Below are 14,709 nucleotides of genomic sequence, written 5' to 3'. Positions count from 1 at the left end.
CCTGAGAAGACAGCCTTCTACACGGGTCAGGGACATTCATAGGAAACCCATTCTGGAAGTTAAACTAGGAAACTACATTCCTGTCTTAGGAAAGATTCTTCTACACACATCAGTGACTGAAAGAGCAAGTGAGAGAAATCCTTCTAGGATGACATTTACCAAACTACTGATGTTCCACAGAACACTGTTTGCAGAGAATGTTAACAGATTCTGTTTTAAAATAAGGAGTGGTGGTGGGGGGTGGGGTGTATTCTATGGTCCAATCTTTTTCTTTTTTTGAAAATGCTTCGTAACTGAATTCTCCTTCTGGAGAGTCATCATGTATGTAAGTGTATTAAAGACTCTGAGAAGTACTGCTGTAAAGAAATCTGTTTAATTCTGTTCAACCCAGTGAAATCCACATGGATTTGATCAGGGACCTCTTTTCTCCATGGAAAAATTTTGTATCTTGCACGTACAGTGTTAGGAATTGCTGCTCAAAAAAAATCCTGGAATTAATTGACATATGGAAAAAAACTTATAAAATAATCTAATCCAGCACCACAGTTTGAAGGGTAAAAATTTGAGAAGTTTAGTGAAATTGTTCTTTTTGAGTATCTGAGAGACTGGAACCCATATATCCTGATTCTCAGTCCTTTATGCCCAATTGCTGTCCTTTAGCAGGTTCCCTGGGCTTCCCTGGTGGTTCAGTGGTAAAGCATCCATCTGCAATGCAGGAGACTCAGGTTCAATCCCTGGGTCAGAAAGATCCCCTAGAGAAGGGCACGGCCACCCACTCCAGTATTCTTGCCTGGGAAATCGCATGGACAGAGGAGCCTGGCGGGTTACAGTCCATGGGGTTGCAAAGAGATGGACACGACCGAGCGACTGAGCACACATGCAGCAGTTTCCATTCTGTGAAAATAGTCCCAGGGAAAAGAAGCAGGTTGAAGGAACTATCCTGTCATTTTTAGTGAGACATTTGTACCTTACAGATTTCTTTCATTATTTTGTTGTATCTGAAAATTCTGAATTTCCCTTTCAGCATGTGATTTGTTGCATTTTTTAAAACAATGTGCTAGAAAATTTGGGGGCATTCAAAGAGATGTAAAGAATAACGAAAATCAGGATATTCACCACCTAGCTTAACGAAAAAACATCACCAATAGACTTGAAATCCCCTATCCTCTGTGATCAAAGTTCCTCTCATGCATTTATTTATATTTGTACTGCATATGTATGTGTCTTTAAGCACCATATGCCACTGCTTTATGTTTTAAAAATGTATATCAATGGTACGTATCCTTCTTCAATTTTTTTTTTTCTATTCAATGTTATATTTGTGAAATTCATCCACATTGTGACATGTGGCTCTGGTTCATTCACTTTTCACTATTATATAGCATTCCATTTAAGAAATATGCCACGATTTATTTATCCATTCTGCAGTTGATGGACATTTAGGCTGTTTCCAGTTTTGGGCTCACAATTAGGGCTACTATGATCATTTCTGAGGAGATATTCTTATGTGACTATTGCTATTGGGTATATATTTAGAAGGGAGTTGTCCTGTCACAGGATATGAGAATCTTCACTTTTGGGAGATACTGTCAGTTTGTTCTCCAAAATGGTTAATAATTTATACTCCCACCAGCAGTGTATAAAGGTTTCAGATACATTGCATTAATTGTTTCTTTTTTCCTTTCCAATTCCTATATCTTTTATTTCATTTGGTTTTCTTTCTTCTTTTTTTAATTGGAGTATAGTTGATTGACAATATTGTTTTAGTTTCAGGTGTATAGCATAGTGATTTAGTTATATACACACATATACATATGTATTCATATTCTTTTCCATTATGGCTTATTATAGGATACTGAGTATAGTTCCTTGTGCTATAAGTAGGTCCTTGTTGGCCATCTATTTTGTATATAGGTGTGTATATGTTAATCCCAAGTTCCTAATTTATCCCTCCCCCCTTTCCCTGTTGGTAACCATAAGTTTGTTTATTAATTGGTTTTTATAATAAAATTCTCCTCATAAGGATGCATCTCTGACTTTTTTCCCAATGGAAAAGAAATTTTCTTTCTCGAAATTGCTTGACAGCTACCTTCTCAGAAACACATCTCATTGTTTCCATTTGTAAATGAGGGGGTTGGCCTAGATAATCTCTAAGGTCTCTACCAGCTTGACAATCTGTGGCCCATGATTTATTCATTGAGAGCATCTGAAGCAGAAACTTGGTTTTTGGCTACATTGCAGGAATTATTTTAGGAACACATAATAAGGTTTGGTACGAATGAAATGTGTCTCATATCTTAGTGCCATGCTGTCAGGTAGAAAGGCAGTGCTGTGAGAGGGAGAGCCGTCATGCAGTGTCACCTTGGATTGGAAAGAAGAATCTGTACTCACAAAAAAGGGTCTTCTTTTCACTGCCTTGTTCTTTCCTGAGCCTCCCTATTTATTTTCATCCAAGAACAATAAATCCTTGTTATAAAAAACTTTATACACACAAACCTACAAAGTGTATAAAATCAACATGAGAGTCCCCTTAATACAACTCTCCAGAAGAAATGTCACTGAACAATTTGTGTATCCTTGTAGGGTTTCTTGGAGAAGGCAATGGCACCCCACTCCAGTACTTTTGCCTGGAAGATCCCATGGATGGAGAAGCCTGGTGGGCTGCAGTCCATGGGGTCGCTAGAGTCGGACACGACTGAGCGACTTCACTTTCACTTTTCACTTTCATGCATTGGAGAAGGAAATGGCAACCCACTCCAGTGTTTTTGCCTGGAGAATCCCAGGGATGGGGAAGCCTGATGGGCTGCCGTCTATGGGGTCGCACAGAGTCGGACACGACTGAAGCGACTTAGCAGCAGCAGCAGCAGTAGGCTTTCTTTCTGTGCATACACAGAAAGAAGAGATTTTTTGTGTTTTTTTTTTTTTTTTTTTTACAAAATTAAAGTTATACCAGACACATTCACTTTGAAACTGTTTTAAAACCTAAAACACATATCTTTGGCATCTGTTCAAATCAGTGGGTACAGACCTACCTCCTTCTTTTTTTAACAGCTACATAATATTTCATGGCATGGTGGTTTAGTCACTAAGTTGTGTCTGACTCTTTTGACCCCATGGACTGTAGCCTACCAAGCTCCTTTGTCCATGGGATTTTCTAGGTAAGAATACTGGAGTGGGTTGCCATGCCCTCCTCCAGGAGATCTTCCTGACCCAGGGATCAAACCCAGGTCTCCTGCACTGCAGGCAGATTCTTTACTGACTGAGCTATCAGCGAAGCCCCTGTCACTTTATGGCATGAGTGACTGCAATAAGAGAAAAGATTTGAGTGCTTGCTAGATGGTAACTATGAACTAAGTCCTTACAACAAGGTTTGAAGTACGTCTTTCTGTTATTCTTGTTTCACAGATGCAGGGACTGAAATATGAAGTCAGGGATCTTGTCCAAACCTGCACTGATAGGTCGAGGAGCCAGAATGCAAACCCAAGTGTGCTGGTTCAGAGCCCACACCCTTCACTGTCAGGCTGTGCCACCTCTCTGACACAGTCCACTTAACTAGTCCCTTGCTGATGGACATCCGAGTTGATTGCAGTCTTGCTATTGCAACCAAAACTGCAGCAGATACCCTCATCCACTTCTGCAGATATTTCTGTATGATAGGTTCCTAAACTTCCCCAGTTTATAGGTAGAAAGAGTTTATTCATTCATTCAAAAAATATTTACCTAGCTCTTAGGCACTGGGGAAGCTCTGAGGTCAGACTGGGAGAGTTGACCAGAATTTTACTTCCCAGATGTCCTAGGAAGGTCATTTAAATGGTCTGTAGGATTTGCCAGCTGGGTGATACCCCAGACCCACTGCATCCTGTCCATTCTTAATTGCTTGTGTCTTTGCCTGGGTAGTGGCATGTCTGAGTCAGCCCTTGGGCTCCCAGCTGGTGGCCCAGAGCCATGAATTTTCTCTACTTGCTAAGTGTTGGTGACCACAGTGCCTCAGAGCCCGAGTTCTAGAATTTACAAAGGCAGAAGAGTATAGTAGTAAAGAACTTGTATTCTGGCCTGGATATAAATCCCAGTTCCCTACCTCATAGTCACAATATCACTTTGAACAAGCTACTTATTGCTGTGTGCCTCCATGTTCTTATCTGCACAATATAGACAGCAGTAGTAACTACTTCATAAGATTGTCCTGAGGATTCCATGACTTCCTGTATGCAGACTGATTAGTTAATATATGCAAAACATAGAATAAAGTAAATTTTAACTGTTACTGCTTTTTGGCTATGGAAAAGCTGCTATATCAACCTTTCCATAAAACAGTTGATGATGTCTATGGCACTTTGGTGAGGAGTGGGAAAGAAGGGAGAAAGTAGCTGTTAAATAGCTAATGTATTCACACACCTCAAAATTCCAAAGGTACAAAAGGATATTCAGTAAAAACTGTATCTCCTCTTGGTGACACAGGGATTTTTAATTGTATTTATTTATTTATTTTTATGTTTGGCTGTGTGGGGTCTTTGCTGCTTTTGCACAGACTTTCTCTAGTTGCAGTGAGTGGGGCTACTCTCTAGTTGTGGTGCATGGGCTTCTTTTTGCAGTGCTTCTCTTGCTACAGAGCAGAGGCTCTAGGTATGCGGGCTTCAGTAGTTGCGGCACTCGAGCTCAGTAGTTGCGGCATGCGGGCTTAGTTGCTCTGCAGCATGTGAAATCTTCCCAAACCAGGGATCGAACCTGTGTTCCCTGCATTGGCAGGCAGACTCCTATCCAGTGCACCACCAGGGAAGTCCCCGAGACACAGGGCTTTTGTGGATGTAAAGAATTATTCTATTTCTTGACCCAAGCAGTGATTACATGGGGATTTGCCTTGTAATAATTCAGTATATTTTACACATATATTTTATGTACTTTTTGTAAGTTATATTTCTCAGTTTTAAAAAGAGGGCAAATAAGGGAAAAGATTTCAAAAGAGTGGAAGGAATTCTCCCATCTCTGTTTAGTAGCCACTTGGTTCCCTTCTCCAAAGGCAATCAACGTTAACAGGTTCTTTTGTATATTTCCAAAGGTATTTTATTGTATATATAAGCACATGTTTTGTTTTAAAACAGATTAAACTGATAGAGTTTAGGGGCCAGAGTGACCCTGCAGGGAGGTGGCAGGAAAAGCTGAGAACAGCTGCCGGAGGTGACAGAGCGGTGGCCCCGCCAAAAAAAAATAAAATAAAATAAAACAGATTAAACTAACCGCTTTTTTATTTTCTTTTTACTTAAAACTTTACCTCAAGAGATCATTCTATATTGGCACATAAAGAGTTCTTAATTCTGGTTTTAATAGCTATATAGAATTCCATTGTATGCATACACCATTATTTATTTAACAAATCCCCAAGTAATGGACATTTAGGTCGTTTGCAGTTTGTTTTTTTCATTTCGAGCCTTGCTTCAAATGCTAACATTCTGTATACATCATTTCACACAAACACAAGAAATGTGTATATCCAAAGCCTTTCGCTTCATGTTCCCTGGAATTTGTACCTACAAAATTGAGGGACTGTACACTCACCTAATTGGAGTTCAATTCAATACATCAAGTCAGTTTGTGTCTCTTCCTGATTCCCTTTCCCCACTGGTAACCACTAGCATTTTCTATATCTGTGAATCTGGGGAATCTGTTTTAGTTTTCTTATATATACTTGTTTGTTTTATTTTTTAGATTTCACATAGTACTTGTCTATGCATAAAATAATCAACAAGGATATATTGTACAGCACAAAGAACATAGCCATTAGTTGATAATGACTTTAAGTGCAGGATAATATATAAAAATACTAAATTACTATGTTGTATACCTGAAACTAATGTAATATTGTAAACCAACTAAACTTCCATTTTAAAAAATCAAGTCAGGAGACATTCACTGAGTACCTGCTCTGTGTCTGGCTCTGTGTTTAAAAATGTGTGGAATAGATGCACGATACTGGATGCTTGGGGCTAGTGCACCGGGAGGACCCAGAGGGATGGTATGGGGAGGGAGGAGGGAGGAGGGTTCAGGATGGGGAACACGTGTATACCTGTGGCGGATTCATTTTGATATTTGGCAAAACTAATACAATTATGTAAAATTTAAAAATAAAATAAAATTAGAAAAAAAAAGAAATTAATAATGAGCATGAATTTTGTCCTCCACTAGCCCACAATCTTGTTTTCATGCTAAAACCCTGGTATTCCCCCACATGTTTTTAAAACTTTTATCTCTGCCCAAGTTAAACAATGTCTCCCACTGAATCCTTCTGGAAGGGCCTGTGTATGGTTTTGAGAATTAGGAAAAGAGTATTCCCAGTGGGAAAAAGTCACAGCTGGCTATCTAGCAGGATCCCTAGGGGAGAGCACAGATGAATGAATTCTACCCCAAAAGCATCCTCCATACTACTTCATACATCCAAATCTTCCTCTCTCACCTTAGCTCAAAAACATCTCTTCCATAAATACATCCTAAATCCCTTCAACTTGAAAGGAACAGTTCCTGCTCTGTGACCTCTCATAACTTGATGTCTGTGTCCTGCAGAAGGTATGAATCATTTCTCCCTTAAGTGATACTTTTTTTGTTTACATGTCTTATTTTCTACACTTGGCCATTTGGGGACCAATTCAGATTCATCTCTAATTCCTCACAGCTTCAGCAAGTAAAAAGGAGGAGTAGAAAGAGAATCAATATGTTCAGGTGGTAATTAGGACAGAATGGAGATAAATAAAGAGGCAGAAAGAAGAATCTTTGTGTAGAACAAAGAGCACTGGCCAGAAGTCAGGAGGTCCAGGTTCACTTGGGTCTCAGCTTCTTCATCTGTCAGATGGAATCATAATTCTGGTTGGGTCCTTTGAGGACCAAGAAAGACAGACAGTACAGCAGGCTACAAAAGTATGTTCTACTAAAACAGCAAACATTTTGATGTGTGGCAACTGTTAACCATTAACATTTTAGCAAATCAAGGTCTAGGAGGCGAAATGACTTGAAGTCACAGTCAATGGAACAGTCTGAAAAGAGCAGAGGATAGTCATGCCAGGATGAGAAAGAATTTATTCCTTTTTTGCCGGCATTGGGATTAGAAAATCTGAATTCCCTGATACATGGATTTGTTATTTTGTGAAGCATCAAACTCATATCAAGTCAGTAGAGGAGAATATGAAGGAAGGAATTTAATCTGTACAGAGGTGAACCTCAAAAGAGAAAAAGTTTATGAAAAAATAAATACAACTGGCCACTAAAAATGTAAGGAAAAAGTTAAGCATTTCAAGTAACTAAGGAAATACAAAGGAATTCTCAAGATGCCATCTTCACTTACAAAATTGGCAAAAGATATTAAAAAAAAAAAAGAATACTCACTGTTGGCAAGTGTGCTGGGAAACAGGCTTTCTCATAGATTGTTGAGGGTGGTATAAAGTGATCTAATTTTTGTTAGGGCAATTTAGAAGGATGTATTATTAATACAGGGCTTCCCTGATAGCTCAGTTGGTAAAGAACCTGCCTGCAATGAGGGAGACCTGGGTTCGATCCCTGGGTTGGAAAGATCCCCTGGAAAAGGGAACGACTACCCACTCCAGTATTCTGGCCTGCAGAATTCCATGGACTGTACAGTCTATGGGTCACAAAGAGTTGGACACAACTGAGAGACTTTCACTTTCATTATTAATACAAGTCTGAAATTGGTTCGTGCCCTTTAATCCAGAAACTCTCCCTTCTAGAAAATTATCTTAAGAATCACAAATATGCACAAGGCTACAAACTGCAGTGTGACATGTTTTACTGTTAAATTGTGCTTTGTCTATTCTGTGGAATATTATACAACAATGATTAAAGCTAACATTTATTGAATAGTGTACTATTGCCAGACACTGTGCTATAGTTATTTAAATACATTATTAATTTTTAATCATTAGAACAAGACTACAAGGGCAGTCATCCCCATTTTACAGATGAGGGCCCTGAAGCTCAGAGAGGTTAATTTCTCCCAGGCCACACTGCTAATAGGTTGAATAGAGTGGGTTTGACCCTAGGTCTATCTGATGCCAAAGCCCATGGCCTCAACCACAGGACTCTATAACCTTTGCAACCATTAAAAGTCATATGTTAGAGGAATAGTTAATGAAATTTTAAACTGATCCTGATATAAATGGCAAATTTAAAAAGCATGATATAAAATTATAACTATATAATTAATATATAATAATATGACAATATATTATTTAATATATAAATTAATATATAAATAATATGACAATACTTCCAAAGTGCAAGTATATATTTTTCACAGAAAAACTACTGTAAGGACTCATACCTGTTAGTAATGGCTGGCTACCTCTGGATAGTAGTAGTATAGGTTATTTTTATTTTTAGTTATGATTTTCTGTATTTTCCATTTTTCTATAAAGAACAGGTATTGCTTATATAATCAGCAAAAATTAAAAATGTTAATGTAAAAAGAGGTCTGAAAGCAAAACTTTTGTAGCCTTCATGCTTAGAATATGTCCATAGCAATACTTCATTTTTTATCTGAATGATTAATTTTTTAATTACATTAATTTTTTCTTGGCTGCACTGGATCTTCATTGCTGAGTGTGGGCTTTCTCTGGTTGTTGTGGCAAGTATTAATTCTTTTATATTGGTGTTGGATCAGAGAGGAGCCATCTTTTCAATCATTCTTTGGGGTAATCTCTTTAGGGATGAGGAATTATGTAGCTGTGTGATATCTGGGGACTTTGGTCACAATAAATGTCCTTCAGACCGTAAGTTCTTGCATTTGTGTGATCTGTAATAGTCCCCAGTTTTTGGACCATGGACCCATGAGGACGAGGGAAGGGTAACTTAGTTCAGGGAGTCCACAGATCTTTAAATGTGTAAGTGTTTTTCTCACTCTGTAAGTACTAAAAGTACAGCTCCTTTGTAGGTGTGAGTGGGTGAAGTGAGATTTTTTTTTTTTTATCTTTAAGAAGGGGCCCTTATGTTCGGAACCAGTGAAGTAGAAACTAAAAATGGTGGTTATTTAATCAGCAGTATCAGGAATCATCACTTATATGTAGGGTCTAAAAGGACATAATACAAATGAACTTATTTACAAAACAGAAACAGATTCACAGACTTCAAGAACAAACTTATAGTTGCCAGGGAAAAGGATGGGGGAAGGATAGTTTGGGAGTTTGGATATGTACACACTGCTATATTTAAAATGGATAACCAACAAGGACCTACTGTGGAGCATAGGGAACTCTGCTCCAAGTTATGTGGCAGCCTGGATGGGAGGGGAGTTTGGGAGAGAATGGATACATGTATATGTATGGCTGAGTCCCTCTACTGTCCATCTGAAACTATCACAATATTGTTAATCAGCTATACTCCAATAAAAATTAAAAAGTTAAAAAAAAGAGAGATGTTCACTTCTTGCCATTGGATCAAAGTTTGCACATCTTTGTCCAGCACTAAAAGATACCACTTATATCACCTGCAAGCATTGTCTTAGCCACCCATCCTAATCAGACGTGTGTACATTCACCAAACTGTCAATTGGTTTGGTACATTTAACTTTTTCATTCTTGTCTTAGCTGTTGACTTCAACAGCTGAACATGTCTCAAGAATAGCTTATTACAGAACACTGACCTCACTCCCCTACCACACCAAATTTGCTTCTTCTGTTTTCCCCTCCTGCTGTAGGCAACATTATTCATCCAGTTCCCAAATTATAAGCCTTTAACTCCTTCACCTCTCTCACTTTTCATATCCAAGTGATCACCGAATCCACTGTGTTTTACCTCTTCAATGTATCTCAATGCCACGTTCTCTGCTCCCTCCTCCCTGCAATTGCCTGCCTGTTTTGACAGCTTCTAAATGGATTCTTCCTTTGGGAGACTGACTCCACAAGGTAGACAGAGGGCTCCTACGAAAATGCAAATCTGGTTGTGTCACTCCCCTGCTGAAAATCCTCAGTACCTCCATATTGTCTATAAGATAAAGCCTAGAATCCTCTGCTTATCATTCAAGCCATGACCCAATCTGGCCACAGCCTCATCTGGTACTCCCCGACAAGGCACCTACCTGTACTCTGATCTGCACCATACATTTGATTTTCTGCTGTTTGGAATGTTCCTTTTTTGTTTTATCTTCTCTGTCTAATGGCAATCCAATTTCTGTTTCATGACTCACCTCAAGAATATTTCCTCTAGGGAGACTTCCTGACATGACCAGGTAGGGCTCACTTCATCCATCCCTTCACTCCATCCCATAAATACTTCTGCCATTAATGCAGTAACACTTTATGGCTTGATTTTCCCCATGTCTGTTCTCTCTGTATGTGAACTCCTCACCACGTCTTTTCATCTCCCAAACTCCAGCCATACTGAACTTACTGTTCTCTGAGCATGCTGTGCTTTTTTGGGTGACATCCACCTTTGCACAGGTGGCTCCCTCTGCTAGGAATGCACTTCTCCCTTTATCCCCTTCTCTGCATAGGCAAATATCTACTCACCCTTCAAGACTCATCTCAAATGCAATCTGTCTGAAATCTCTGCATATGCTCAGATAGAGTTAATTATTCCATATTCTTTGCTCCCCTAACCTTCTGGTGAAACCTCATTTGTAGCATCTGCTGCATAAGTATTTTATTATCATTATCAGCTTACATGGGCTTCCCTGGTAGCTCAGTGGTAAACAATTTGCTGGCCAATGCAGGAGATACAGATTCAACCCCTGGGTCAGGAAGATCCCCTGAAGAAGGAAATGGTAAACCACTCTAGTATTCTTGCCTGGAGAATTCCATGGACAGAGGATCCTGACACTCTGCAGTCCATGGGGTCACAAAAGAGCCAGACATATTGACTAAACGACAATCAGCTTACACAACTGTCCCCCTCCATCTCCCACACTTTATCCCCATGCAATGAGATCTCAGACAGCATATCATCTTTTTGTGTCTAGCACAAAGCACAATAGAGAAACAATAGATACTTCCTTGATCAATTATTAACTCAAGTCTTTTATGGTGCTTTATGGCCTGGGAAAAACTATTGGATAGGTCAGTAATCTTTGAATACTTACTGACATAACTGGTCAAGGCACCCCTGGGTAAGTGATGCATTTACAAGCCTTTTTTATATTTTGACTCTAAATCTGTCCTTGTTACTCTTCCAGGTGCTTATGCTCAACAGTTGACGTACTGCCTGTCCCCACCCACCCCCATGAGCCTCGGTTCTGATGCAACCTATGGTCATGCAGGGATGCCCTTACACCCTCCCACGATGTCATAAGTGGCGGGAAGCTGACAATTTCCATCATAGCCACAGCCTCCGAAGCACCTGCCCCCAGCCTCAGGTAAGAGGCTCATGGCAAAAGACAGAACCGTGGAGAGAGGGTGGACGTAGGATCTGTGTGTGTTCTTGTGGGTATCCATGCTTCTTAAGGCTCAAGGGTAGTCTTCATACACATGAAACCCCTTGCACAGAACGAGGCCTCCTCTGGCCCATCCCTGTCATTCATGAGGCCTTTTATGGGGCAAAGGAAGTGTGTTGATCTGGACAAGCCAAAGAGCCCACAATGGTTAAGGTGGCTGGTTTCATTTAAGCTTCCAGGGGAGGTCCCGGAAGAGTGTGCTCCTTTAGGGCATAGCCTAGGACAAGGCAGGACCTTCCATTGCCTTGACTTCTCTGTGGTTTCCTCATATTCTGTACCTGCAGAATATCTCCTCTCCCTCCATTGGCTCTTCCTCTCAAGTCCCTGATCCTACTCACAGTTCCTGGGTTAACCCCACTAAGGATCTCCTGAGCTTCCTACTGGCCTGTCCTCTCTCTCTCCTCCCCTACGACTGGAGTGGTGGGGCTGAGTGTGCCAGCCTGTGTGTGGTGCCAGGTGGGCAGAGGGTGTGTGAGAGGCAGTAATCCCAGAGGGCAACCCACTTTTCTGGCAATGAGGGAAGTCCAAGGGAAAGTTGACTAGACAAGGGAGACGTCTAAGCATATTTTGGCTTGCCCTATAATGCTTAACCTTCCCAGGTGGCTCAGTAGTAGAAAACCCACCTGCCAGTGCAGGAGACACAAGAGACTCAGGTTCAATCCCTGGGTGGGGAAGATCACCTGGAGAAGGAAATGGCTACGTGCTCTAATAGTCTTGCCTAGAGAATTCCACGGACAGAGGAGCCTGGTGGGCTACAGTCCATGGGGTGGCAAAAAGTCAGACATGACTGAAGCAACTTAGTACACATAATGCTTTGGGGTTCAGAGGCTATGGGAGTGTGTGAAAGTACTATGGTTCTTAGGATCTCGCAGATGGGCTGCGATGCTGGGTCACTATGGGTGGTGTGAACAGCCACTGAATGTATATGGTGGAGGAAGAGAGATACCAAGGTGGCAGGGATGGAGAATGTAGGTACTGGGGAGCCCATGTAGGCAGAGAATGAGAGACAATGAAGGTCCAGACAGTCATAAGCTCCAGGCCTCCCAAGCTGTTTTGACACATCTAACCATAGAGAATTCACTGCTTGTAACATATTTTCAAAGCCAGTGTCAGCTAAGAGTCCCCCAGCAAACTTATCCCTTCCCTAGAGTGGGACTTTCAGAGGGTCGAGGGATTGAAAACCGTGGGTCCTTCCAGAAGGCTTGTCCTGCTCGTTGCCCACTCCCTGCAAGCTTCACTACCTAGGCAGTGGGACATGAGGGCTTAATTTTGTGACAGAGAATGGTGACATCAAGTTCTCTTGGTTACCGTCGAGTTTCTTCTCTTCTTTCTCTACAGCTCTGACTTTGTCTTAAAGTTTCAAGAGATGAGGAGAAAGTCCTATGGGGAGCGGGGAGACCAAACATCTTGGTCACAAAAACAGAAGTAGAAGGCTATTGATAGGGAAAGAAATCAAGGATTAGTCATCATTTGCTTGAGGGCCTGGCTCTGCTACAGGGGACTGTGATTCGTAGGGGGAACTCCGAGGGGAGAACAGGGTGAGGGAGTCTATTAAGGAAGCCAAACTGGGGGGTGGCATTTAGGAAACTAGGGCTTCCCTGGTGGCTCAGATGGTAAAGAATCTGCCCTCAATGCAGGAGACCAGGGTTTGATCCCTGGGTCAGGAAGATCCCCTGGAGAAGAAAATGACAACCCACTTCAGTATTCTTGCCTGGAGAATTCCATGGACAGAGGAGCCTGGTGGACTACAGTCCATGGGGTCACAAAAGAGTCAGACATGACTGAGTGATTAACACTTTCACACTTTTCACATTTAAGAAACTAAGAAGGCTGGAGGGACTGAAAGGCTAACATGGGTGGAGCCCAGTTCATCATGGGTGCTTCCATCAAACCATGACAATTTCATTGTGGCTGGATCACAAGAGGCCATTTCTAACTCTAGGGCATTCCCAGCCCAGGGAACTCTGTGAGGATGGCTTGGAACCAACCAATTACCCCAGCATAAACCAAGCTGCGACCCGGAGCTAGAGCTGCTCCCTGCTCTTTGCCTGCTGTCCCCTGCCATTCTGCCATCCACCCCACATGGCCCCACCCTGGACCCCAAGAAAGGCTCAGGCAGCTGCTCTAACTATTCCTGTAGGTGGGCCTCAGCATGGAAACAATGTGGAACTGTGGAAAGCCCAGAAGACTCTGTGGGAGATAAATGAGGATGGGAACAGAACCCTTTTTGGTCGAAACGAAGTGTTTTCCCTCAGTGCTGGGGCGGGGGGTGGGGGTCAGCTTGGGAATGTTAACCTTTCCCCAGGCAAGTCTTCTGGAAAAGGAGCGGCCAACTTCAGAAGCGCCCCTCAGGCCAGTAGCCTAGGACAGCAGAGGCAGGGTACAGGAGGCTCCATGCACCAAGCTCCTGGGTTCCCTCTTGCCCTCCCCAACCCTGCGGAAGTCCAGGGCACATGCCCAGAGACCATGTGTTTCCCCCTGGCCTTAGAGTGCAGGGGGAGGTCTGTGGGGACAAGGCTCTCTGTCCTTTCTTCCCAAAGGCAGGACAGAGCCCCCCCTCATTTTCACTGCTGGCTTGAGTCAGTCTTCTCCTGCTCACCATCCCACGGCTCTGTCCTTGCATACATCCCTCACTGTCTCTGAGGACGCTTATATGCTAAAGGACAAGGCTGATCCTCAAGCTCATTGTCCTTCCAGGCCTTGGTGAAACTGCTTACCAAAGGTTTGTCACCAAAATGATCTGATCTTTTCCTCCACCTCAGGGTAGGGGAGAGGGAACTAGAGGCAGAGTGAGTTCTTTGTGTCTTCCAGGCAAAGGGAACATAAATCAACAGAAGCTCCCCTCTGCGCACCCCTCCTCAGCACCATGGAATGCCCAATCCCACTCTCACCATCCTTGCCAGCCTGGGAGGGCCCTCCTGGCCCCGGTGTGGCGGGCCCAGTTGGGAGCAAGCCGGAATTCCCAGGGACAAAGCCCTGATTCACTGTCCCCAGTCCTGACATAGCCGCCCCCTCTGGATTCCTGGGGGGTCAGTAAACAAACAGGGTGACAGATCCCGCCTCCTGGCCTGGCTCAGCTCTGCTCGCCCTCCCTTAGGGAGCCTGCTCAGAGGCTGTCTGGACTCTGCCTGCAGCTCACCAAGCGCTGAGTCTGGGTTCATTCGGAGGAGCATCATGGGGCTGCCCAATCCTGCAAGCGGGTCCCCAGGCGGCACAGGTAGGGTCCACTCATGGGAATGCAGAGCAACTGACTCTAGAGCTGTGCCCTGGAGCTTGGCTGTTCT

The 14,709-nt window shown here is 42.5% G+C and overlaps 1 protein-coding gene across 2 annotated transcripts in view; it reads left to right on the top strand.

Moving 5' to 3' along the window:
• Positions 1-14,709, top strand: part of DRP2 (dystrophin related protein 2) — a 46,365-nt gene that overhangs the window by 1,995 nt on the left and 29,661 nt on the right. The window contains exons 2-3 of one of the 2 annotated variants that reach the window (XM_070365979.1): positions 11,168-11,347; positions 14,523-14,642. In XM_070365979.1, the coding sequence (XP_070222080.1) occupies positions 11,231-11,347; positions 14,523-14,642 (237 nt within the window). In that variant the 5' untranslated portion in view covers positions 11,168-11,230. The remainder of the gene's footprint in view (positions 1-11,167; positions 11,348-14,522; positions 14,643-14,709) is intronic. The other variant, XM_070365980.1, reaches the window with a different exon arrangement.

This window comes from Bos mutus, chromosome X (assembly GCF_027580195.1).
Source record: "Bos mutus isolate GX-2022 chromosome X, NWIPB_WYAK_1.1, whole genome shotgun sequence".
NCBI classification, from domain to species: Eukaryota; Metazoa; Chordata; class Mammalia; order Artiodactyla; family Bovidae; genus Bos; species Bos mutus.
Note: the sequence above shows the minus strand (reverse complement) of the source record. Positions and strands in the feature narration are given on the sequence as shown.